We start from the raw sequence: 27,289 nt of genomic DNA, 5'->3' as shown, positions 1-27,289 counted from the left end.
CTTCTTTTTGCATACAAGGCTCTACATAGTTCGGCCCCAGATTATATTTGTGATCTTATTAGGCCATACACAGCCTGTAGGTCACTAAGATCTTCTGATCAGTCACTTTTATCTGTCCCTCGTGCTCTTGGTGTAAATCAAAAGGTGATCGAGCTTTCTCAGTAATCGCCCCAAAGCTCTGGAACAATTTACCTTTAAACATCAGGACCTCTCCATCTCTGGTTGCTTTTAAATCCAGTTTAAAGACCTACTCTCTTGCATTCGAGTAATGTTGTGTATGTATTTTAAATTAGTCGGTGTTCTTCGTTATGCATGCATGTATATACACTGAATGATTTTGATACTTGATTTTTATCTCTTTTTTTTTCTACTACTTTTTTTTTTTTTTTTACTTTTTTTTACTTGATTTATTCTATTGTACTGTAAAGCACGTTGGATCAAGTTGTGTTAAACTTGCGCTCTATAAATAAAACTTGACTTGATCCTTCTAGGCCAATGATGGTATTTCAACCATATGTGGAGCATTCTTAGACTTGTTCATCATATTTCATGCTTAAGTGGAGGCCCTCCTGACACGTACCAACAATCATTAGAATAAGATGTGTGTGTGTGCTCTTTTACTGTCATATGATGGTCACACACATCTTAAAGATAAAATCTCTTCCACAAGACTGACTGGAGCAGCCAAATACAATAATACACAAATATCTATGACTTGTGTCAGAGTTCATGTGCCGTTATTTGAGTGTCCTCTTTACAGCCAAGCTCATGTGTTGAATATAAGTTCTATGGTGGAAAGGATTCCTCTGACTTATTTATATTATTATTAGCTGCATTGTTGCTGTTGGAGGATTGTTCTGTTAAAATGCCAAAGTACCTGCTGTTCCTCACATTCAATAAACTTCAAGATATTTGTGACGTCTCCGTCTCAGCTTTACTGAAAATTAAATAAAAAATAATCATGTTTGTGAGTAGAAACATCTCTGTGCTTAATAGAATCATTCTGTCAATGTAAGGACCCAGTTAACACAGAACGTTCCCCTAATGTTATTTTTTGGTTATTTTTTTTGGGAACCAAATTCTTACGTTAGGGGAACGTTCTTTTTTGGTTTTATTTTTATGTAACAATAAAATAACGTTCCCAGAACGTTGCTGGGTGGTTACCATAAAAATTAACGTTCTGGGAACCATAAACTAACATTCTGAGAATGTTCTGGGTACCAAAAACTAACGTTATGGGATCCAAAAATTGTTAGCTGGGGAAACATTTTCATTCTTAGGCCTGATATAAAATTGCTGTCAGATGCATATAGTTGTAACAGTTTTGTGGCCCTGAGAATCTAAAGGACTTTCTGTATCTTACAACGAAATGCCATTAAATTATGACATACTAAGACATTTTTTACACTTAGATGATAGTTTACAAATTATGATACAAATGTGAGACAAAGACATTACACTTTTTTATATATATTTTTTTATATATGCATTTATTTCAGCTATTATATTTATATACATTGTGATACAGAATAACACTTTGGTCTTTATGTTTACAAAATACTCAAACAAGCAAAACCGAACAGACAACGGGAAACCAAAACCAACAAAACGTCAAGCTTTTACTATTGGAAGAACAGACGTTACAAAGATATAAGGTCACTGAATCTAGTTCTATAAGGTGATGACAAATCTAAATAATAATAACAATAATATGGACCATATAGAAGAAGAATAACATACTAAACAATGGTATTTATCATGCTTGATGACAAATGATATAAGGTAAATCAAATATGTTGACAGAATTATGTATGGAAAATGAATCTTATGAATCTCTTAAAACATGTTAATATCAGATTGAAGTTTCTTCCTCTGTTACGGCATACTGACTTTGGTTTTCAGTAGACGGAACTGTGAAAAACACACAAAAAACATTTATTTCCAACTCAGAAAAAGACAAAGAGAGATAGAGAAAGAGAGAAGGAAAAAATGTATGTGTGTGAATATATATATGTGTGCATATGTGTGTCTAATACTACAATAAACATGGAATGAATGGGGAGGTTGATAAAGTGTCACATAAAGTGAGAAAGACCCTAACCAGATATAGACTGAGTGATCACTGTCAGGCTGTAGAGAGATGACTATCACAACATTACACCCTAAAACATCCATAAAAATAGAGATGTCAGATTAATAGAGATTCATTTAACACAATTTTCCTTTTTTTTTTTTTTTTTTTTATAGTGTTATAGGGTTAACGGAAATGTCCGTAAAATTACTGGATACTGTCAAGATAATAAGCTGCCAGTACTTATTTTGTTATTTTACGGATTTAGTTTTTTACACTGTAGATCGGCCTATTTCACAAAATTCCAACAAATAGCATTGAAGTTTATGGCATTACCAAATCCTAAAAATCCTAATTAAGGATGCTGATATGTAACAGCTTGCCACACACTAAAAGAGTCAGCCAGCGGACAAAACTAGTCTGTCTGTCTGAATGTATGCACAGGGAGAGTGTGTGTGTGTGTGTCAGACAGAAGTGTTACCTCTCGCTCTGTAACATTTGTACAGCAGCACGACTGTCGCTAGCAGATACGGAGAAGCGGCCACAAGAAAACTGAGGATTTTGAGGACAGAAATCTGACCTGAAAAACAGAAACACAAGAACATTATTCAGCAACATTGTTATGCATTAAAGGCAGAGATTAATAGAATTTTTCAACAAACTAAACTTGCTTTAGATTCTACACAGGTCTACATACATCTATTATTTTGATAACTTCATACATCAACATTACCGTTTAATCAAAACCTTAATTCTCATTAATGTCCTTAATGACAGCAAACAAGGCTTAGGGATGAAATGGAGGCCAGAATTCTTTAAAACGAGACATTATGGCACTTTTGTTTGCCTGTATATTGATTTTTGGTAATTTATTTAAATGTTTATAAGGGGATAAAACTCCTCACCCAAAAATACTGACATACCGACTACATACGCACATTCAGATTCCTTCCTTGCTGATTTCAAATGAAAAATATTAAATTTTTAGACAGTCAGATTCTGGCACGAAAGTCATCTAATTTTATTTTATTGTTGATTGGCTGTAATTACAACACTGTTCATTTTATTAAACTATAGGATATTGGTTATGATGTGCTGATTATTTCAATTGTAATTGGTTACAATAACAGGCACAATATTCAGTATATTTTGATTTGATTTAATATATACTCGTTATGTGATATTCTTGTGAGTTATGTGAAACAATAACTGATTGTGCTCCAGCAGAAATAAGAGCGAGAGACTCGTATTCTAGTATTCGTGTGGCGTATCTCATCAGATGCTCATGAATAAAATAACCTCTGACTGAGACCCAGCTGTGGAGTGACTGTCCTCTCTCTGTTTTACAGTAGTAGAAACCCTCATGTGACTTTGAGACAGTAGTGATGCTCATCTCTCCTGTCGTCTGATTCTGGATCAGTGATCCGTCTTTATAGAAATCAGCGCTGAGGATCGGGGAGTTTGTAGATCGATGTAAACAGTGTAGAGTCAGAGTCTCTCCCTCAATCACAGGATCAACAGAACTCTCCAGAATCACCTCACCGTCTACAAACACAAGAAGTGTGTTAATACTGTAAATACTGTAGTAGGAATATAGCAAAACAATACATACTATAAATATACAGTCATTGTCATACAATAAAAATACTGATTTATGAATTGTACTTTGTACCTCTAGAGTTTTTTTTTTATACTAGTGTCGTATGGTTTAACCAAATCTCATGACAAAACACAACTATTTTATGAGTAAATGATTGTTTGTTTGGATTTATTTTTATTTTTTAGACAAAAGTAAGCATTGTAGGAGCATTAATTCTTAATTTCTTATTGGTTATTCACTGTCATATGGGCACAGCTGATCACTTCTGCTCTCTTTATTACTTCCTATGGTGGATTGTTTGATACACATTAGCCACAAATTTGCCAACATGTAAAATAGTTACAAAATTCCATTGTACAGATCAGCTGTATAGAAAATATGAAAATGTATGTAGACTTTTTGTTAGAATTTAGATTAGAATGAGTGCAAATGTCGTGATTATTAACCGGACTCACCGTGTACAGTGATGTTTCGAGGAAGACGTTTCTCTCCAGATTCAGACTCACACCAGTACACTCCAGTGTCAGATGTGCTGAGAGAGTCCATTACACATCGAGATCCTGTTTGTTTTGCACAAGTTTGTGTGTCTTTGTCTGTGTATCTTCTCACTGTCCATCCAGCAGAGTTACTCTGATCCTCACAGCTCAGAGAGAGAGAGTCAGATGAGAAGTGTTGACTTCTGCTGGGATTGATGACCAGAGACACTGAAGCAGAAACTCCTGAAAAGAGGAAAATCTCAATCAAAACTGACAGCACAGAGACTGCAGTGAAACACAGATCCGGATGAGCACAAGCATAAACCCTCACCAGTGATCCACAGTGTCTGTGAGCTGCTGTTGTGTGTGTAATAGGCTGGTCGTCCTCTCTCTGCTCTGCACGTATAAACTCCTGTGTGCTGTAGAGCAGCAGGACTGAGAGTGTAAGATCCTCCAGCTCCTCTGCTGCTGTCTGACAGATGATCATGATCTCTGAACCAGCTGAACGTCCAGCCTTTAGAGGAGCCTGAAACCTCACAGGTCAGAGTCACTGATTCTCCTTCAGTCAGCCACGGCTGTGGAGACACTCGCACTGATGCCTGAGCTTCAGCTGAACAAAACATCACGAGTTACAGAGCCGTAGAGAAACTGATGGAGAAGCTGATCACAACAAACACACACTCACCTGAGACAGTCAGTGTAACAGCATCACTGCGCTGAGAGCTTTGAGTGTGTATCTGTCCTGTACAGGTGTATTTACCGCTGTGAGAGAGATCAACACTGCTGATGTTCAACTCTTGTGTTGAGGTTCGGCTGACAGTGTTTTTATATTGGTTGTTGGTTCCCTCTATTTCCCATCTGTATGTCCACTCAGTGTCTCCTGCCCACTTTATATCACATCTGAGAGTGACTGTTTCTCCTCTAAACACTCGTTCATCAGGCCGTACCGTCAGCACAGCTTTAGGTAACACTGTACAAACACAGATTATTGCATTTATAGTTTCAGAAGTTGTGTAGATATTGTCTCTGATCTGTATTTGTTGCATCACACACTACAGTCTCTCTCACCTGTAACATTTACCCACAGTGCATCACTGTATTGTGTGTAATAGACTGGTTTCCCTCTTCCAGCTTTACACCTGTACTGGCCTCCATCAGAAACTGAATCAATCTTCAGGCTGTAGGGGTTTGTTTCTGTCTTCTCTGTCTCAGGGTTCAGTGTGTGTTTGTACCAGTAAGAGTCCCAGTTTCCAGTGGACGGATCCATGCGACAGGTCAAAGTCACTGTGTTTCCAGTCAGTGCAGCTCCTGCAGGATCTGATGTGAGTTCAGGCTTCAGCTTTAGATCTGCAGGAGAACAACAACAGATTCAGATCCTCGAGAGTCAAATAAATGAGCATTTGTCTTCATCAGAAAAAAATAATTCTGGCATGATTCTGAGTCTTCGCCCAGAAAAAAATGACTTAATTTTGATGCACATGGAACACGTATCAGAGCATTTAATATTGTAGAGGTTGGTTGTTCGACAGGTTGTTTGTGCATAATTATCATGTCTGTGTTCAGATGTGTCTTTATCTGTTGTGTTTCATTGTTTTATCTGGACTCTTGCCATATTAAAGTTAAAAATACTGCATCTTTAAAATGTATTTTCAGACCTCTGCATTCAGTTTCATTGTTTTGCTCCTTGAAATGGTTTTGAACACAACAGCAGAGAGAATTGAATAAAATTAAACCCTCAAAAGACAAACTGTATTTATTTTCAGTGTAAATTAAACATCTGGCAGTAAAAGACTCTCGAATGGTTGTGTGATCATGATCATGTAGAGAGAGTTTAAGAGGACAATGATGTTGAACTCACCCTTCACAGAGAGATAAAGAGAGCTTGATGTTGATGAGTTTGGTCTTCCATCTCTCTGTCCTTTACACCAGTAGTGACCCTGATCAGACTCAGTAGCTCCTCTGATAGTGAGAGTGTCTCTGTTTACAGTGTAACGATAATCAGACGTCTGTAATATTACACTGTCTTTATACCACTCATATCTCCAGTCACTGTAATCAGAGTTTATCACACACTTCAGATTGACTGTTTCTCCAGTGAATACAGGACTGTCTGGTGTCACAGTCACTGTAGATGTGGGTAAACCTGCGAAGACAAAGTGACTCAAACTGCTCTTTCAGGGATTTTTTTTTTTTTTTTTTTTTATATCTTTTACAAAACTATGTAGTTCATATTACTATATCTAATATTTAATATGTTCTGGTTTGCTATTGTTCTGTCATTAGTTTTCTCATGTGTTTTGAGGCTCTGGCTTCGTCATGATCTCAGACAAACACTGATCAGAAACATCAGCTGTGAAACTGAACTGTTCATATGATTGTTTCCATCTCTAAACCAGCTGTATCTCCACTGGATGTTTCCTCCTCCGATCTCACGGGAAAACGTACAAATTCTACGAGGTGGCTTATTCGTACGAATTCATACGACCTGACTCGTACGAATTAGTACGTTTTTTGCAAAATCGTACATATTTTACGAATTGGCCAATTCGTATGAATTCATACGAATGACCTACCCCTGACCCCGCCCCTAAACCTACCCATCACGTGGGTTTAGACAAATCGTACAAATTCGTACGAGTGAGGTCGTACGAATTAGTACGAATTAGCCAACTTTTTATCATTCGTACGAATTCGTACGAATTGGTCGTGAGATAGTGTTGGAGCGTCACATGTGAGAGTGACTCTCTCTCCTCTGAACACACGCTGATCTGGTGTCAGTTTTACTACAGTATTTTAGTCTGAAAAACTGGCGACACTCTCAGGCCATGAGAACAGATAAACTGGGGCTCTGTAAGTTACTGTTACATAATTTCTATCCTGACCTCGGTCTGACTGAGGACCGATGACAAAAGTCTTAAGGCTTGTTTGCTACACTGACAGTCAGTGTTGGGGAAAGTTACTTTGAAAAGTAATGCATTACAATATTGCTTTACTCCCTTAAAAAGTAACAAATTGCTTTTTTTAGTTACTTTTTTAGAAAAGTAATGTGTTACGTTACTTTTGCGTCACTTTTTTTACACATGAACTGGGATTGTTTTTTCATGGACTGGGAAAACAAAAAAGTTTTTTTGTTCAATATTTTAATCAGTAATAAAAAAAAAGATTAAAGTTGAAAGATTAAAAGATAATAACATAATATAATGATTGCACAACCGCCTAGTTGACAATATGCACTAGAATGTAAATTGGATCTGTGTCTCGAAGCTGCGTCCTCTTGACGTCACATTTATCTTATCTGTATTCACATATTGTATGAAATTAAAATTTCAATGTGATCAGGTCATGTGACAGCTGGAATTGCTTATTGTTGAATAATGTGATCCATATTTTTAAGAGGACAATGATGTTGAACTCACCCTTCACAGAGAGAGAAACAGCAGAGCTTGATGTTGATGAGTTTGGTCTTCCATCTATCTGTCCTTTACACCTGTACTGACCCTGATCAGACTCAGTAGCTCCTCTGATAGTGAGAGTGTCTCTGTTTACAGTGTAACGATCAGACGTCTGTAATATTACACCGTCTTTATACCACTCATATCTCCAGTCACTGTGATCAGACTTTATCACACACTTCAGATTGACTGTTTCTCCAGTGAATACAGGACTGTCTGGTGTCACAGTCACTGTAGATGTGGGTAAATCTGAGAAGAAAGACAGAAACACAAACTGACTAAAACAGCTCTTTCAGGGCAATGTAAAAGAATTGACAAACCTGAGAGCAAAAGAAAATATTCTGAACTGAAAATGTGAGTTAATAAAGTTTTGCCAATAAAATACTAATTAAATTTGTTGTTTTTAAGACAGAAAATGTTTTTTTTTTTCTTAGTAAAAAATCGAGTTGCTCATATATGTGACCCTGGACCACAAAACCTAGCCTGGATGCCAGCCGAACTTAGCCCCGCCCACAACATTTTTAGGTCGGGAAGTTCGGTCTGGACTCGATCCGTTGAGGAGCTATAATGCCCGAACAAAAATTGTTCGGACCAATCAAATTGTCAGGGCGGGCTTTGTACGATGATGGACAGATGAGCAACGTAATCATCTACGTCACCAACGAGCGCTTGGGTTGAATTCGTTAACAACAAAGACGACAGCCGCTGGAGAATTGAGATTTCACGAGTTCACACTTACAAATAAGTCAGATAGAATAAATGCATATTTGACATGCTGTCCGAGGAGGCTCCGGGATCGGTATTCGGCCCGAACCCAAAGTACCCCTTGTATTCCTGGCTGTGGAAGACCAGGCCGAGAGTGAGTGGAGGGATGCTGAAAACTGTCAAGGAATGTTAGGTGAGTTGACAGAGTGAATATATGTTTCCTCTCATGCTGATAGGGTAGACATGGTGTTTGATGACAAGTTGATTGGATTGATTATTTGAACGTGCTCCTCCCGAACTTTGTTTATGAAACATTATGTGTAGATTCCGCCATCGTGTCTGTTATAGAAGATATCGACAGCGCATTCATTTTAAAAGAGGAACAGAGAACCGCGATCAAGGCATTTGTCGATCGGAAACTGAATGAAAACTTACTCCGTTGCTCTGATTGGTTGTTGGTCTATCCAATTGAGTGCAGAAGCATTTTCCTTCCTGGTTCGGTTGAAACACGCCCCATAATCAAAGCGCAATGGAGCAGTATCAGACTCACATTCTGACTAGAATCTGAGTATGACGACGTCAGGCTACACAAAACCAGTCACAAGGGTACATTTTTTTGAAATGGAGATTTACACATCATCTGAAAGCTGAAAAAATTAGCTTTCCATTGATGTATGGTATGATTGTTATGATATGACAATATTTGGTCGAGATACAACTGTTTGAAATTCTGGAATCTGAGGGTGCAAAAACAAATCGAAACATTGAGAAAATCACCTTTAAAGTTCTCCATTTATGTTTGCAATTGTGCTGTATTCACACACAAAAATAAATGTTTTATATATTTACGATATGAAATTTACAAAATATCTTCATGGAACATGATCTTTACTTAATATCCCAAAGATTTTTGGAATAAAAGAAAAATCGATCATTTTGACCATATGTCAATGTATATTGTTGGCTATTGCTAGCCTGGCTAACGTCAGACCTCGTCTCATATGGCGCTTTTCCATTACCAGTACCAGCTCGACTCGACTCGACTCGCCTCGACTCAGCTCGGCTCGGCTCGCTTTTCGCTCCGTTTTCCATTGCAGATAGTAGCCTACCTCCACAATAGTACCTGGTCGTCATAGCGACGCCGCAGGAAACTGCCGTGACTTAATCTTTTACGCGAGACGCGCGAGACACACCCGCTACCTACACACACAGGACAATGGAGGAAATCGAGTGTATGCTGTTTTTGGATGTTTTTGTTTTTGCTGTTTTTTATTCAGGATACTACGTCTGGCGCGTGCAATGATGACGCAGTGAATAGTGACGATTCTCTCTGACCAATCAGCAGTCTGCCATGATTTCACGTCACATTTTAGTATCGCCTCAGCTCGCCTCAGCCCGCTTAGAACTTCGCCGGAGGTGGTACGAAAAAAAGTACCTGGAAGCAGGTAGGGGAGAGCGGGGTATGTTGTCACACTTTTCACACTGTCTAACATTTACTGAGCACCATACATCAAAATGGTATAAATGTCATACCAAATGAAAGAAGGAAGTCTTGGGCACATATGTTGTATTCATAACATCTTCATATCTTATCTCATTACGGAGTTGTAGACTGTTGAATAGCGAGTGTGCACTTGTGACAATTTGCCCCATCAGCGGGTAAGTTGTCACACTAGGGCGGGTAAGTTGTCACACTAGATTATCTAAAAATAAGAACACAACTACTTAATTGTGAATATTGATTTTGTTTTTTAAACTCAAAACAGAACTGGAAATATAAACATCTGTGCCTGGAGAACCTGGAAAAACAATTATTTCAATCCAAATAATGCACATTTCAATTAAGTGGCAAAACCACTTTACTTTGAACTTTAAACTCAATCGTTCTATGGCTTGCACATAGATCCTGATAACTGAATGGAATGCTGCAGATAACCTGCTTAACTTAACCTCTGAACAAAACAGATGCCCTGTATCTGACTAATCGGACTCATCTCCAGAGTCACAATTCTGACACACATAAATTACCTGGCCTGAGGTGCAAGCATCATGGGCCCAATTGCTGCATTTTACACATTTTACGCATATGCCACTCTGAACAATGCCTGAACTTTGTATTTTGAGCACTTCTTGTGTTGTTTTTTTTGCCTCTTCACAATGACTCACTTAATTTAGTCCTAATTTGTAAGTCGCTTTGGACAAAAGCGTCTGCTAAATGACTAAATGTAAATGTAGCTGCCTTGTTTTTCATAGGTCCAGATTTCTGCTTCCCTTTCTTTTGAAACCGCTTTTGGCTAGATTGAGACTTATTATTTTCTATTTCTAGTTGCTGCTTCACTGGCGTGTCAGTAAGTATTGCTGATTTGCGTCGTTTTCTTCCTTTGCTGGCTGGTTTTCGGGGGCCATCTTTTGGATATGGCCGGATGTCCACTGGAGTTGGTAGCCCACTGTCAGCAATAGCATTGCTGGGTAAGGGTGAGCTGGTGATAGCAGAAGCAACTGGGCGTGCTAGGCAGGACAGGGTTGGTGCTGGGGCACATGTGACGACTTGTGAGCTAATGTTGGCTAAATCTCAAGTTTAACTCAACATATCACTTTAGCTAAAGTACCAAAAGACACGTTACTGTCTCCTCTATTTTGTGCAAAATAATAATTTTAAACATTCATACCTAACAAAGTTGTATTGCATAAAATGTAAAGTGAGATTTTTTTACTTTTTAAGCAGAAAAATAAGTAAATTGTGCTAACCTCAGATTACAGTGATCTTGACCACATGTGAACAGGAAGTTGACTATAGAAGAAGAAGTCACATAAAGTGGCTATTAGATTTTTGAGATAGAGCCTCTAGTGTTGGAGTTATGGACAGTGTGACAACTTACCCCGCTCTCCCCTACAGGTACAACTTTTACACAGTGGAAAACCAAACAGAGCCGAGTCGAGTCGAGCCGAGCCGAGCCGAGGCGAGCTGGTACTGTGTAGTGGAAAAGCGCCAATAGAGACGTGGTCTGGGAACCACGTGTTCATTTTCTTGTATTTGAGGCGTGGTTTACGAATGCCCAGAGCCGTTTATTGGGCGCTATGAATGTCTATCAAATGCGCCTGTACGTAGCTCATAGCCAATCGTTTCAATTATACCAGATGACGTATATAGAGCGACAGAAATTCCACGACGAAGAAGACAAAATAAACTTGCGTTCTAAACTACTTAGCACACTATCTAAGGCTGCATCGAAAGGTAACTTCGCGTCTGATGCCATGTTGGATCCATAGATATAAACAAGCTGCTTCTGTGTGTCGCATAGACGTCGTCATCGTCTTGCTGCTCCCTCCTCGTTCTGTGATTGGTTCCCTTTTTAAGGGGAAAATCTGGTCCATGGTGTCCAGGCTGCCTAGCAGCGTGAATAAAATCGTGCTGCGCTCAAGGCAGCATGGGGAAACCCAGGCTAGGCTATTGCCAGAAATATACCCGTGTGACTTGTGACTGGTGTTATGGTCCAGGGTCACATATATGTATAATTGAACAGCAGTAACATTTGACATCACAGTCTGAAGCATCAGTGGAAGATGCCTAATTTTTCCAAGGTAGATATTAGCTGACAATTAATTTAATATCACAAATTTTATGGATTTTAGGAGACCGGGAGACCGATCAACATCACTGAAAACTGCACGCTATCTGACTATAATGAAACCTCTTATTCAGTTCTGCATTTGAACAGAATAATGACTAAAAGTGAATTGCTTCATTATAGCAACATATGCTTCATCCTCTTATAATAACAGATGTGGCTGATACAGAAAAACAAACAAACACAAATACAGTTTTTAAATGATCATTAAACAGTTGAATATGAAGACTCACCTGATACAGTCAGTGTAAAAGCCTCACTGATGCTCTTTGCTTCACAGCGGTATTGACCACCATCAGAAGCAGATGTGATGTCGTAGACTCTCTCAGTGTGTGGTATGACTGAACCATCTCTAATCCAGCTGTATGTCCACTGAATGTCTCCTCCTCCCTGTATGTCACATGTGAGAGTGACTCTCTCTCCTCTGAACACACGCTGATCTGGCTTCACCTTCACTACAGGTTTTGCTTTTGAGTTAACACACATAAGGGCAAATATTGATAGATTAAAAATCAAGCAATGTAATCTGTTGTGTTTGGTTGTTTTTTGTAGACCGACAGAAGTCAGTATTAATCTTTGGTCATTCAGGATCAGGACTAATTCAAACTGCACAGACAGACACTGACCAATGGCAACAGACGTTTGTCAGGTTTCCACGGATCAGCGTTACCCCTGTTGACATTGGTCGTTGCTAATTTCAGTATGTTCAGTTTCCATTTGCAGCGTCGTGGAATGTTTAAAAATGACATGGTGATAGTCTGCATTGGTTGGCATATATCAGTGCATTGAATTAACCTTTAGAAATAAAGTTATTGGTCTTAAATAGGGATGCACGATATTGCATTTTGGCCGATATTCGATATGCCGATATTTTCAAACTAATTTTGTCCAATGCCGATAGCGATACCGATATATATACACATTTTCCCCCTGATATATTTACACATTCATTTTACTGAAGAGAAATCCAAGTGTCTCTCCTGTGTCTCTCCTTTACCGTATTACACTCATGTGTTGTAGATAAGGCAATACACAAGACAAACAAAACAACATTTGATTCTACCATAAATGTATCATTTTACAAATGAAGACAGACATTCACCCCTGAAAAATAGGCAAATTATTTCACTTGGAGAATAAATGATATGCCAGTGCCACATTTTATTTTTAAGTTCAGACTTCAAACTTCAGTCCTTAGGAGTAAAATAAATAAAAATAAATGTTCAAATAATTTTTTTTACATCTTCTACTTGAACAGGTCTACCAAATGCTCCTCTGTTTTCGGTGCTGATGCAGTGGCGACCCGTTTATGTAACATGTAAGGGTGGCGCTACCAATGAAGCAACTAAAAGCTGTCACAACAAACCGCAAAAATAATGATTATGAATATGTCAAATATAGAAAGGAGACATTTTAATTGTTTATTAATAAACAAGTGTTTTCTGTGTCGGCTGCAAAGATGAAGTTGACGATGACTCGCGATCTTCGCAGTAGTGAACGCGCCAGAGAGAAATCTACATTTCGGATTACATAGTTTTCTTTCGTTTTGAATTGTTCTGTTTAAAAATATGATTTCAAGCTTTCTGTAGATAATAGCTATATTTCTCAGGTCTAGGCAATAAGTTCAGGCAAGTAGGCTATGCTGAGTTTCGTTTCATTTATGAGACTAGCTCCAGTTCAATCGCGGGCGCCTCCGTGTCGTGATATCTATTATCTATTATCTGCTTTACTTATTATTTATTAAATCCAGGCAATTGGTTGATGAAACTGTAACGAGGTTCAGATGTTATGGGAAGAAGGAGGCGGGAACCGGCGAACATTCAACATATTTTAATAATAAAAATAAACCAAATACAAAATGAAAGTAAAAGCCAGCAGCCCCTCACGGACGACTGCTGGCCACACAAAACAGAAACAAAACATCAACTAAAACACAGGCCTGTTCCTCTCTCGCTCTTCACTGTCGTCGCTCCTCCTTTATGCTTCTGCTCCTCCATGAGAGATGCGAGACCGGTGCGTCACGCACGTGTCGCTCATTATCAATCACGCCACCGGCCTCGCGCCGTCCTCCCACGGCCCTCGACCTCGTCGTGCTCGCCACAGAAACATTGATTAAAATACAATTAATACAAAACGAAATTCACTTAGAAAGGCTTTGTGCTTTCTGTTTGAGGTCTCTGTGGAAGTTTTAAAGCAGTCTCTTTTAGTGCCGCTTTCAGAGCGCTCACGTCCGTAACCGAGAACTGTCACTGTTTTTCCTCATAAATGCGAACACGAAAAATAAAATAAAATGAATAGTTTATGCTCTGTGGAGAGCATAGTAGCTTGGAGAGTTTACATTAGTAAGCTACAGGACATCGTCTTTCAAAACATGACCTGCACGAAAGAGAAAAAAAATTACTGCGTCATTGTACCCAGCACTTCTGAAAATGCACTTGCGAATGCGTCTCTGTCCCCAGCACATCTCAAACCAAACTGACACCCATGCTGGAAATGCCTCCACATGTTAAGTTGCTGGCCCTCATGCACGGTCGTCACGTGCACATAGGAAACACGTCACCCTATCGGCAAGGCTCATCGGCAGAAATGATCATATCGGCCGATGCCGATGATGGTCATTTAAAGCTTTTATCGGCCGATACCGATGTTGTGCCGTTATCATCGTACATCCCTAGTCTTAAACAGAGATTTGATAATATGAAGGATTTTCTTTTACCTTGAGTGTGTCCAGAGTGCCCGAATAACAGCATCAGGTCTAAACAAACACAGAAATTAAGCATTTGTTATTAAAACAATGAAATATAACTCATATGAACAGCTGTTGAAGAACTGCACATATGAAAATGAAATGAAATATGGACTTGTTTTGTTGGAGAAAGGTCTTATCTGTTCTTCTAGCTCACCATGACGACTATAGGTCACAAGGGTCATTGGAACCAATAGTTTAAGTAAGCATTTCTAAGTTAAAGTCTTTACCTTACTGTGTTATATTAAAGTTTCCTCTCACTGAGAGAAAGAACATGTCACCTGGATGTTTTGGGAAGATTGTTTATTAGATTAGATTAGATTAGATTCAACTTTATTGTCATTACACAAGTACAGGTACAAGGCAACGAAATGCAGTTTAGGTCTAACCAGAAGTGCAATAGCAGCAAGTGCAGGATATACAGTGGTTCCATAAGTGCAGAACATGGATATGTACTGAATAAATATAGAGTTGAATACTATTATAAACAAAAATTTACAGATAGATTGTCCTATGAATATAATATACAGATAACTATTACTGTGAACAGAGTTTACAGCTAGATATGTACTGAATATAATAATATACAGATGGCTATTACTATAAACAGAATGTTTACAGATAGATATGTACTGAATATAATATACAGATGGCTGTTACTATAAACAGAATTTTACAGATAGATATGTACTATGAATATATATACAGATGGCTGTTACTATAAACAGAATGTGAGCATAATATACAGATGGCTATTACTATAAACAGAATTTAACAAATAGATATATGTATAAGTTAGGCTAATGAGCAGTATAACAATGGATTTAAAGTAGTGCAAATAAAGTTTGGACAGAAGCTATCCGAGTGAAAGTGCAGTGGAAAGTAATTGCATATTACAGTTAAGGTACGATATTGCAATGTATATATAAACAGTCGGTACTGTAAATAAACAGTCGGCAGTGCAAATTGAGCATATTCCAGTCAAGGTAGTAGTGCAAGATGCATATGTAAACAGTTGTTACTGTAATAACAGTCAGCAGTGCAAATGAACATTATAGTATTGCAAATAACAAAATGGAGGCAGGTGTGAGGAGGGAGAGGAGAGTCAATCAGTATATGAGGGGAGTGGGATCAATGAGGGTTAGAGTTTAATAAAGAGACAGCTCTGGGGAAAAAACTGTTCTTTAGTCTGCTGGTCCTGGTCCGGAGGCACCTGAAACGCCTGCCGGAGGGCAGGAGAGAAAACAGTCTGTGGGCTGGGTGAGAGGAGTCCTTAAGGATGCTGCGAGCTCGATGCAGACAGCGTTTCCTCTGGATGTGCTCGATGGCAGGTAGTGGAGTCCCAGTGATGCGCTGGGCGGTTTTCACCACCCGCTGCAGTGCCTTGCGCTCTGCAACAGAACAGCTCCCATACCACACTGTAGCACAGTTGGTCAGGATGCTTTCTATTGCACAGCGATAGAAGTTCACCAGGATAGTGGAGGAAAGCTGATTCTTCCTCAGTGTCCTCAGGAAGAAAAGGCGCTGGTGAGCCTTCTTGACCAGGCTGGAGGTGTTGGTTGTCCAGGTCATGTCCGCCGAGATGTGGATCCCCAGGAACTTGAAACTGGAGACACGCTCAACAGCCATTCCATTGATGTGGATGGTGTCGTGTGTGCCTCTTGACACTTTCCTGAAGTCCACGATGAGCTCCTTCGTTTTGGTGGTGTTGAGGAGCTGGTTATTTTCGGTGCACCATGTGGCCAGGTGCTTGATCTCCTCCCTATAGGCAGTCTCATCGTTGTTGCTGATGAGACCAATCACCGTAGTGTCGTCCGCAAACTTGACGATGGAATTAGATCCGTACACAGGCTTGCAGTCGGAGGTGAAGAGGGAGTAGAGGAACGGGCTTAGCACACAGCCCTGTGGTACACCAGTGTTGAGTGTGATGGATGTGGAGCAGTTGGAGCCTGATCGAACATTCTGGGGTCTGTTGGTCAAGAAGTCCAAAATCCAGTTGCACATGGAGGTGTTGAAGCCCAGGTCTCCAAGTTTGGCTATTAACTTAGTTGGGATGACAGTGTTGAATGCTGAGCTGAGGTCAACAAACAGCATGCGTGCATAAGTGTTCTTATTGTCCAGATGTGTGAGCACAGAGTGCAGTGCCATGGAGACTGCATCCTCTGTGCTCCTATTGCTACGGTAGGCAAACTGGTGTGAGTCCAATGTGGATGGTAGAGAGTCTTTTAGGTGTGCCAGGACCAGCCGCTCAAAGCACTTCATTACGATGGGTGTGAGTGCTACAGGGCGGTAGTCATTAAGGCACTTCGGGCTGGAGTGTTTTGGCACTGGCACAATGGAAGTGCATTTAAAGCATGTTGGTACAGCTGCTTGGGCAAGAGACAGGTTGAAAATGTCTGTAAAAACCCCAGCGAGCTGCTCCGCACATGCCCTGAGTACGCGTCCAGGGATGTTGTCTGGTCCAGCAGCCTTGTGAGCGCTGATCCTGCTCAGTGCATTGCAGACATCTGTGGAGGAGAGTGTGATCGGTGGGTGGTCAGCTGAGGATTTGAGCTTGGTGGCAGTTTCTCTGTTGTCTCTTTCAAAGCGAGCATAAAAGTCATTTAGCTCGTTCAGGAAGTTGACATCAGTGGCTGCGGGGGTGGAGTGAGAGGGTTTGTAGTCACTGATGGCCTGAATGCCCTGCCACATGCGCCGAGGGTCAGCGTTGGAAAAGTGTCCCTCTATCTTAAGCTTGTAGCAGTGCTTGGCCTCTTTGATGCCCCTTTTCAGATTTGCTCTGGATGTGCTATAGGCTTGTGCATCTCCTGATCTGAAGGCAGTATTGCGTGTCTTCAATAGGAGTCGCACTTCCCTGTTCATCCATGGCTTCTGATTTGGGTATGTGGTGATCTGCTTCTGGGTTGTAACACTGTCAATGGTGGTATTAATATAATCCAGTACAGAGGAGGTGTAGCAGTCAATGTCCGTGTGAGAGCCACTGGTGGCTTGAGAAGCAAACATACTCCAGTCTGTGTGTAGAAACCTTTCCTGGAGTGAGAAATCTGCCCCCGCAGGCCACACCTTGATGGTCTTCACTGATGGCTTCACGCGATTGATCAGAGGTGCATATTTGGGGGTGAGGAACAAAGAAAGGTGATCTGACTGTCCCAAGTGGGGGAGGGGTGTCGCGACGTAAGCTTCAGCCATGTTTGTGTAAACATGGTCTAAGGTTTTGTTTCCTCTGGTGTGACAGGAAACATGCTGGTGAAATTTCGGTAGCACTGACTTTAAGTTTGAATGATTAAAATCACCCGCAACAATAAACGCAGCTTCCGGGTGAACGGTCTGTTGTTTACTGATGGCTGCGTGAAGTTCTTTCATAGCAAACTTGGCATCAGCATCCGGGGGAATATAGGCTGCAGTTATAATAGTGGAAGTGAACTCCCGCGGTAGATAAAACGGTCTACATTTAACCATGAGAAACTCAAGGTTAGCTGAACAATGTCTCCCAACAATAGCAGAGTTTGTGCACCAAGCTTTGTTAATGTAAATGCACAATCCACCACCTCTGGTCTTACCGGAGCCATCTAATGTTCTATCCGCCCGGAATGTATGGCGTCCCGCTAGCTCAATAGCGTTGTCCGGTATTCCGCTGTTTAACCATGTTTCCGTGAAAATTAGAGCATTACAGTTCAAAAGTCTCTTGCTGTATGTGATGTTGAGTCGAATCTCCTCCATTTTGTTCAACAGCGACCGTACATTGGCAAGGAAAATGCTGGGTAAAGAGAGCCGGTGTGGTGTTAGCTTTAGCTTAGCTCTTAGTCCTCCGCGCTTCCCCCGCCTTTGTTTACGATCTCGCCGGCGCCTGCGAGCACTTCCGCCCGGCCGGGCAGAGTGCATAGCCTCGGGTGATCTGGCGATCTCAGGAAGGAGTCGAAGGTTGTCCATAAAACTGTCGGAAATTCGCAAACCAATATCCAAAAGCTCACCTTGGGTGTACGATGTTAAGGCACAACTGTTCTGGACGAACAGACCCGAAATGAGCAAGAAAAATACTGCTAAATTACAGAATCTGGAGAGACCGCGAGCCTCGCGATGTACTCGCGCCGCCATATTGGATTTAGAAATCCAATAGTTAGTTAGAGCCGAACTGTTCTGCCCATGGGTATAGTCAATGTTAGAGTAATTATGACCTCTAGCGGTCAAATATGGTATTGCGCACTGAATCAGTGAGTTTTAAAGGGGTCCTATTCACCTTATTTTCGAACGCGGAAGTAAATATGGGTCCAGTTTCCGGTTTTTGTGCGGCACTTCCGTTTCCTCGCTTCTCTGGGCTAACTAACGATATCGATTGCGAAGGATTATGCAGAGTTGACAGAAAAATGTTACACATGCCGTAGCAGATGAATACAACAAAGAACTAAAGCCCCGCCTCACCCAGGTCGGGTACTGGACCTGGTTGAAAACACTCATGCATCTAGCTGGCAGATTGCCAAAACTTCGCCGGCGCCTTCAGCACCGCCCTAAACACGGTCGAGCCAACGCTGGACTAAGTTAATATATCTATGGAGGTAGGCTATTTTGTCATGTCAAATGTATTAATAATGTCATCAGAATGCAACCAAATCACATGATAGCAATAAGTAGATGGCTATAAATAATTATAAATCATACAAAATAAATGCCATGATGATCATGCCATGATGACTAGATTTTATACAGGGGTTACTATAATGATTTTGTTTCTCCTTGGAGTTTTTATTCAGACTTCGTACTAGCCCAGCCACTTTTCTGGTATCGGGTGGTCTTCTGTAGGTCTTGTGTTCACGAAATGAAAAGAACAAACATACGGTCGTTTCTTCAAATGGTCTGCGTGGCGTGTCCGTTATTTCGGCTCCCATGTTAACAGGTTATTTAGAGCTTGCACACTGCCTGCGTGACACGCGCGTCTCAGGGAAAACGCGTGCATGCTAGAAATAGAATCGATGCCTATTTTTCACGCGACACGCAAGCGTTTCGGAAGCGTTTCCAGGCAAAATAGAATAGGAAAATATGTTTGTATGTCATTTTGATATGAATACATATTAATAAATGACATTTTGATTTTCAAATATTGCACCTGTCAATACAGAACGAAATATTCTGTAGCCTATTTTGCCGTCAATACTGCCGACGTTGTCTTTGCTGCTATATATTTATGTTTAACATTAAGTGCCTTCCACAACTCTCTCCCCATATGTCGAATATATCACCAATGAGGCTTATCATGTCACCTAGCAGCAGCAACGCCTCGTCAGAGACGTTTCTGGTGTGCAAAGACATAGATAACACCAGGCAACAGAAACGCCACGCAGCCAGTGTGTCGCCGGTCGTAGGGCGCCTGATTATAAAAATGTCAATAATTCGATGATTAAAACACTCCTGCTCCAAGTAAATCTTTCTTTTGTGCCAGTTATTATGACAACCTCTAACTGCACAAACAATCCCGGTCTTCCTCGAAGCCATAACGATGAGTTTGTTGTTACGAACAACGCTCGCCAGTGACCGGAAGTGCCTTACCGGAAGTCTCGCACAAAATACCGTCAACTGGCTGCGTCCGTATTTCCGTTAAAAATAAGGTGAATACTGCATTGTTTTGTATTTCTAATAATAGGTGCCGATTCCATGTTTATTTAAAACCACAGGAGTACAAATCTTTGATTTCGATTCAATTTCAAACTGATTGTTTATTGATACATTATATTTTATATTTGTTAGTTTTTGTAAAAAAAGAGACGATTTCACCTTAGTGTATTTTTTTTGTGCTTATTTTCAGTTTAACTCATTTGTTCATGTCTACATGCTCAACAAGAGGAGTCTCTATTAAAGGGGTGGTTGAGTATGATTTCACTTCTTTTTTTCTTCTTTTTTTTTAACTTTAGTTAGTGTGTAATGTTGCTGTTTGAGCATAAACAACATCTGCAAAGTTACAACGCTCTTTTAAGGACTACAGCAAATGGGTTAGTGACATCACCAACCCTAAAATGTACATAAACCCCACACCCAGGAATATAGACCATGTTGAGAAGAGGAAGAGTTGTTGTAGTAGAACACATTTGTCTGTCAGCTCAAACTTTAGCATCCATCTTTTACTTAGGTAAAGTTGGTTTTATATTCACATATTCGCACATTCGCGGACTTCCGCGTTCAATAACTCGTGAACTAAACGTTGTTGCTACAGAAAACACCTATCACATATAACTACAGATAAAACACCAGAAGCTACAACATAATTTTCCTCAAAACGATATTTCCTTCGCACTGGACAAAATACATTGATCTCTATGCGCAGGCTGCTGAAGGGACCATCTGCAAAGTGCAAACCCGAAGGAAAGCTCGTTTTGAGGAAGATTTAAATATTAAAACAATGTTATTTGTGTAGTAACAATATTCAGCTCACGAGATATTGAACGCGGAACTCCGCGAATATGCAAATATAAAACCAACTTTACCCAAGTTGCAGACTTGATCATGTAGGACCTCAGTATCCACGTAGGCTATGTGGTAAGCACCATGAACATATAGTCAAGTAAAAAAAAAAAAAAAAAAGTTGCCAACCAGGGTAAAAATAGTTTCAGGTTTGATATTTGCTGCGTATTCACCTAGACTGCTTTAGTGTACTTTTGTGTAGGCTACTGTACAGTACGCAAATATGTTTTATGTAAAAGTTACAGTAATTCACCAAAGGGATTTTTTTCATGTTCCAAAGGTAGTCCTTTCCTATTGACCAGACTGACTTACTACAGGTGAAATTTTGACAATACCTCCTTTACTGTACGTACAATAAACAAATAAGTTTAAGAAAAAATTACAGTAATTCACCTAAAGTATTTTTTCCTGTTCCAAAGGCTGTAGTGCTTTATAGTGACCACACTGACTTACTACAGGTGGAATTTTGACAATACCTCCCTTACTGTAAGTATAGTTGGTTATGGTTATAGTATGTTCCTAGTGATCACTCAATTAACTGATAAATGTATTAGGTAAAAGTATGTATTAGAACTGCTGTTCCTTGTACAACACAATTCTTTCATTGATTAAAAAAATGCAGATATTTTAGGTTAATCATATTTTCAGCGTTATAAATAAGCAACAGCCTTATTGTAATGATTCAAGTTAAGTTTTTGTTATGAAGTCCTGAAGAAGTGGATTCTGGAACACACTGCTGCTTCAATGTATATCTAATGAGTGATTATAATCAAGGTATTAATCAATAGTTTTCCTTCTATATATCAAATGAGTTGAATGACTTCTCTAGGCTTATGAGATTTTACTTTGTTATAGAAATTACCAGTGTGATTATCGAAAATGTTATTTCATGTATCCTTTAAATGTCTGTATTTGATATCTGAGGTGTAACGTAAGGGTCTGACCCATGCCAGGAATGCAGTAACAGTGCTTGCTCATTTAGCCTGGCTTCCAGAGATTAAATATGGACTTCTTTAACAGGTGTCACTACATCCATCTGCTTTTCTAGGCTACCCTGATAGCAATGGTCTCAGGAGTCATTGAAACCCATAGTTGAGAGACCATTTCTTAGTTAAAGTCTTTACAGTTAGATTTAAAGTATCTTCTCCTTGAGAGAAAGAACATGTTATCTTAATGTTTTGAGAAGACTCTCCTCCTCACCAAATCCAATCTTGAAGAAACTGTGTCTGTGTGTGTTAGTATTCTTGGTTACAGGTTAAGGAACAAGTGGAAATATAGCTGCAAGCAGCGATACGGGGCCAAGCCCCTGAAGCAGCAGCAAGAGCAGGAAGAGTAAAAACAGCAGAAGTTGAAGAAAAAAGAGCTGGTTTAGAAGTATAGGTGAAAATGAACTCAAAATGAACAGAAGTTCAGATGAGAATGAACATAGAATGAACAAGACATACATTAATCCAAGAGGAAGAAAGATTAGTACAACGCTGAATAATAAAGGAATCGACATGACACAACATTACACAATTTTTTTTTAAATCATGCCACATTATCTCTGGGTCAGATACCTGTCACTCATATCATTGCGCCACTGGGAAGTTGTGTTTTTGGCAAGATGAAGAAGGTCCAATAATTCAAGTGAGAAGCAATTCAAAATGAATAATTTTTGTATAGATTTGCTGCATGTTGTATTTATCGAGTTCGTTCACATATAGACACCATGTCTGGAACAGAAGCAACTTTTCCACCACTTAAGGCCACAATACCTCTTGCAATCTGTGAATGTGCCACACAGCATTCAAACCCACAACTGGAAGGGTTCATGGTTCATGGTTCATGCTAACCAATTAGCATGCTACGCTAACTACCATAAGGCAACAAATACAGGTCAAATTTGGAGAAAAATATATCGGGAACGGTAGCAGAAATCAAAAATCTGTTCAGTCACTTCTGTGTGGCTCGGTCCAAAGATCATCTGAGCCAATTTTTGTAAAAATTGAACAAAATTTGAATGAGGAGTAGCACAAAAAATTGAACACTGTACTTTTCAAAATGGCCACTACTGTAATGGGCAGAGTCTTGTTGTAAGATATTGATTGTGATTACCATAATGAGTGGAATCAGGTGTACTAAGTTTCATTTTACATCTATTTACATTCACATCTACATCAAAGGGTTCAAAAGCTATAACCCTTTTAATGTTACATTTTTGAACTGGTGGTGGCGCTATAGAGTTGGTCCTACAGACTCAAAAATTGCTCCAATTACTATTCATTACAATCACTACAAGTGTGGAAGGTCACGACGTGCCTAAATTCAGGGTCCGAATGTCAGCTGCATAATTGATGGAGATATGCTTCAGTCTATCTATGTGTAGAAAATGTGTGATTATTTATTAGCCAATCAGAAGCATTCAACCTGAAGCAATGACAAAGCTTAGACCTTGGTGAAGGGTATAATTGCTGTGATTTTTGTAAATGTCAGGGGAAGCGGCCTACTTTTGATCACTGGAGTAATCACTCCTTGTGATTCTTGAAGCTGACTTCTGCCTGATGAAACTGCAAACTATCTTCAGTAAAATTTCCTTTAATTTATTATAATTCTGACTCTTGTCTTAAATTGACTGCACTTCTAACGCCTGGTCTTAATAAATCATATCTGGTCCTTGGGTCTTTAACTGTAAGTCCCAAAATACAGATATACTGTACAGTGGTAATCCATACTGAAACAAGGACAATAAAACAGAAGTTTCAGCAGATATTCTTTAATGATGTTCCACTGTTTAAGGTACACAGTGAGCACAACCATTGGGCATCTTTTCCAGGTAGCTTGTCTGGTGATAGTCCAATGCAGCATACATTGGGTACCATCTTTGGCACTGTTCACATTGGTAAACATGACAAGGATTAATTATGTAACAAACCACTAACAGTTATAGTTATGTGTGTTAACCAATTACATAATGCAATGAATAAATATGAAATAACATGTTCAATTGCTTAAATATTTTTGTTTACCCAAAGTAGTCCTGACTGAAAACATTTGAAAAAATTGTATTCAAACACACACATTTGTTTTACTTAAACTTTTACGTCACTTCACTAAACGAAAATATAGTAAAGTAAAAAGTACTTGACAAAACAATCAGTTAAAGGGTTTATGATAATATAAGAACAACTTTATAAGAAAACCAAGAGAGGATCAACAACAGCAAAATTTTGAAGAGGTGAAATTGAAATATTACTCTAACCTCGAGGAATTAATTACAACTTTTATGTATAATCCCAGTGGTATTCCCTGAACAATTAGAAAGATAATAGAAATGAAACAGTGCACTGTACACTGTTGAATGCCTCCATGATCTTGCTGTTCATTATCTGTCGGATTTGCTGCACCAATGTGTACAGGTTCAGTCACCACTGTTAATAATAATGTAGCCCCTATTAATGTACTACAACCTTAAAAAAAAAAAAAAACTAAAACTAAAATTACAGTATTATATTATTATGTAAAACAGTATTATTAGGTATTGTCAAAATTTCACCTGTAGTAAGTCAGTCTGGTCACTAGGAAAGCACTACAGCCTTTGGGACATGAAAAATACTTTAGGGTTTCGTTCCAATGAACTGCAGTAGCGAAGGCGACATCTAGTGTATACATCTATACCTGCCAGCGGGCGGGTATAGATATATACACTAGATGTAGCTTGGCTACGGTTTCGTTCCAATGAACTGCAGTAGCCAAGGCGACATCTATGTATATATCTATACCCGCCCGCGCCGTCAGATCATATGGACGTGTGCTGTGTTCAAGAGATAACAACGATATAAATACTGTTCGTTTTCTCACACAAACCGCTCGTTTCGTGTCTTAGGCCATCAATGTGTACTTATGATGGGGAATTGTTTCATTTGGACGTGGGGAATTGTTTTAATTTGGACTCTGTGCTTGTGTTTTGAGACAGTGACCATCGACCTGCATTATATGACTGACAGACAAGAACGGTTTGACCTAAAAATATCAAAATTGAAACTACTGCGGAAACAAAGACACCTACATCTTGGATGCCCTTGAGGTAAGCTAAAACATATCAAAAATTAATTTCAAAGTGAACTATCCCTTTAAGGCTTATTTAAAAACTACAGGTATGTGTGTTGGAGCTGGTTGGAACTAAACTCTGCAGGGTTGTGGCCCTCCAGGATCTGAGTTTGACACCCCTGATCTATATTGTTAAGTATGCAATCAAACCTCTACAAATGATACAGAACACAGCAGCACACTGGTTAAAGTGCTTAAGAGAGCTCACGCCACACTTTATATCTCTCTCCATTGGCTAACAGTGGCTGCTCACATCAGTTCAACACATTGACGCTTGAACAGCCAACGGCACCAGTTCACAAACTAACATTTCCTTCATCGTTTTTTGTTGCGGGGACAATTTGCAACAGATGATGGAAATGGTAACAATCGAAATCAATAAATTAAAACTTTGGTTTGATTCAAATAAGTTATCTCTCAACTTGAACAAAACTAAATTCATGGTATGTGGGAATCGTAATATATATACAAATGTTAGACTGGTAACTGATAACCAAATAATTGAAAGAGTTTATGAATGTAAATTTTTGGGTGTTGTACTTGACCATAAATTGTGCTGGAAGCCCCACATCAAAAATTTGTGCATGAAGATGGCCAGAGGTATTGGTATATTGAGTAAAACCAGATACATATTGAACAAAAATACATTACATACTATGTACTGCACACTTATTTTGCCATATGTTATACTGTGTGGAAGTTTGGGGAAATACCTATAAAAGCAATTTACAAAATATTTGCACACTACAAAAAAGAGCAATCAGGATAATAAATCATACTGCGTATTATGAGCACACTAATCTTCTGTTTTTTAATTCACATTTGTTAAAATTTATGGACATTGTTTCATTTAAAACTGCTCAATTTATGTTTAAATGTGCAATGTTTAATGAAAGAGATGGGGAATATCATCTAAGAGGATATTGTATGTTCAAACAACCTCTTGTGCGAACTGCTATAAAAAACGTGTATATCAGTTTGTGGGGTAACCTTATGGAATGGACTGGATAATGACATCAAACAGAGCCATAATATCATTCGGATCAAAAATAGATTAAATAAATCATTATTGGACAAATATAGATAAGCATAGACTGTAACACAGGACTAAATCTGTAATGTGAAAGTATTGTGGTTAAGGTATTGTTGTGAGTTATGTAAGATCTGAGAAAAATGTATGCTGTAACTGCATATTTATTTGCTTTGTAATATTATTATTTTGTTAAATAGGGGCAGGTCTAAATAAGCTAATTGCTTCTGCCTGCTCCTTCTCGAACAAATCTTTTAATTTGGTATTATTATTATTATTATTATTATTATTATATATATATATTTTTTGATGGTTGTGTTTACATTTGTGGTTTTAATTATTGTTTTGTTTGTTGTGTAACTGTTGATTGTTCGAGACAAATAAGTAAAGAAAGAAAGAAAGAAAGAAAGAAAGAAAGAAACATTTCCTTCAGAATTCTGTGCTCAGTGAGCGAGTGACACCTCATATCATTACAGAACGGCACCATAGTACTTTCCTGAACATTAATGTTCACTGTTTTTTTGCATAGTCTTCCAACCCTACCCAAACATTTAAATCGCTTACAAATTATTCAGGAACACTGTAAGGGATTCAATATTAAAATATTCCAGAAATCGATAAAAACTTGTTGCTCTTCTTTTTAGACCAGGGGTTCTCAAAGTGGGGTCCGTGAAACAACTCATGCGAAAATGCAACTTTGTAAGTTGCTTTAAAACATGAAAAAATGAATGAATCAATGTAAATATAAATACACGATACAATCAAATACTCACAGAGGATGAGAGACAGTTCACTCGACCCCATACTGCCACAATGATATGTGTTCAAAACCAGATGCTTCCTTTATTTAACAGTCACTTCATACTTCAAGGAAGAGGGAGGGTCGAGAGAGAGAGAGAGAGAGAGAGAGAGAGAGAGAGAGAGAGAGAGAGAGAGAGAGAGAGAGAGAGAGAGAGAGCTATTTTACTTCTCTTTTAGTACATTGAAAATGTTTTAACATATTATATTGTAACAACTTCGAATAATGTGTTGATGTTGTGC

General features: G+C 39.1%; 2 protein-coding genes across 2 annotated transcripts in view; one reads left to right on the top strand and one right to left on the bottom strand.

Moving 5' to 3' along the window:
* LOC311288471 (uncharacterized protein) overlaps positions 1 to 27,289 on the top strand; it is a 55,861-nt gene that overhangs the window by 24,713 nt on the left and 3,859 nt on the right. The window lies entirely within an intron of this gene.
* Positions 1,544 to 27,056, bottom strand: LOC311287752 (leukocyte immunoglobulin-like receptor subfamily A member 3). The gene is made up of 11 exons (XM_084404782.1): positions 27,022 to 27,056; positions 14,650 to 14,688; positions 12,167 to 12,400; positions 7,564 to 7,848; positions 5,216 to 5,494; positions 4,833 to 5,117; positions 4,479 to 4,757; positions 4,127 to 4,390; positions 3,371 to 3,616; positions 2,553 to 2,651; positions 1,544 to 1,911 (listed from the first exon to the last, which is right to left on the bottom strand). The coding sequence occupies exons 1-11, from the start codon at positions 27,050 to 27,052 to the stop codon at positions 1,853 to 1,855; spliced, it is 2,100 nt and encodes a 699-aa protein (XP_084260908.1). The 5' UTR covers positions 27,053 to 27,056; the 3' UTR covers positions 1,544 to 1,852.

This window comes from Rutilus rutilus (assembly GCF_951802725.1).
Source record: "Rutilus rutilus genome assembly, chromosome: 3".
In the NCBI taxonomy this organism is placed as follows: domain Eukaryota; kingdom Metazoa; phylum Chordata; class Actinopteri; order Cypriniformes; family Leuciscidae; genus Rutilus; species Rutilus rutilus.
The sequence above is the reverse complement of the archived record's forward strand: the minus strand, read 5'-3'. Positions and strand labels throughout refer to the sequence as shown.

Bases quoted from the DNA above. Each gene is read 5' to 3' on its own strand.
- LOC311287752 (XM_084404782.1), bottom strand. From the start codon at position 27,052: ATGGGGTCGAGTGAACTGTCTCTCATCCTCT. The intron at 12,401-14,649 runs GTAAAAGAAAAT...TTAACTCAAAAG, and splicing joins GCACTCTGGACACACTCAAG to CAAAACCTGTAGTGAAGGTG. The intron at 7,849-12,166 runs GTGAGTCTTCAT...CTTTCTTCTCAG, and splicing joins TTTTACACTGACTGTATCAG to ATTTACCCACATCTACAGTG.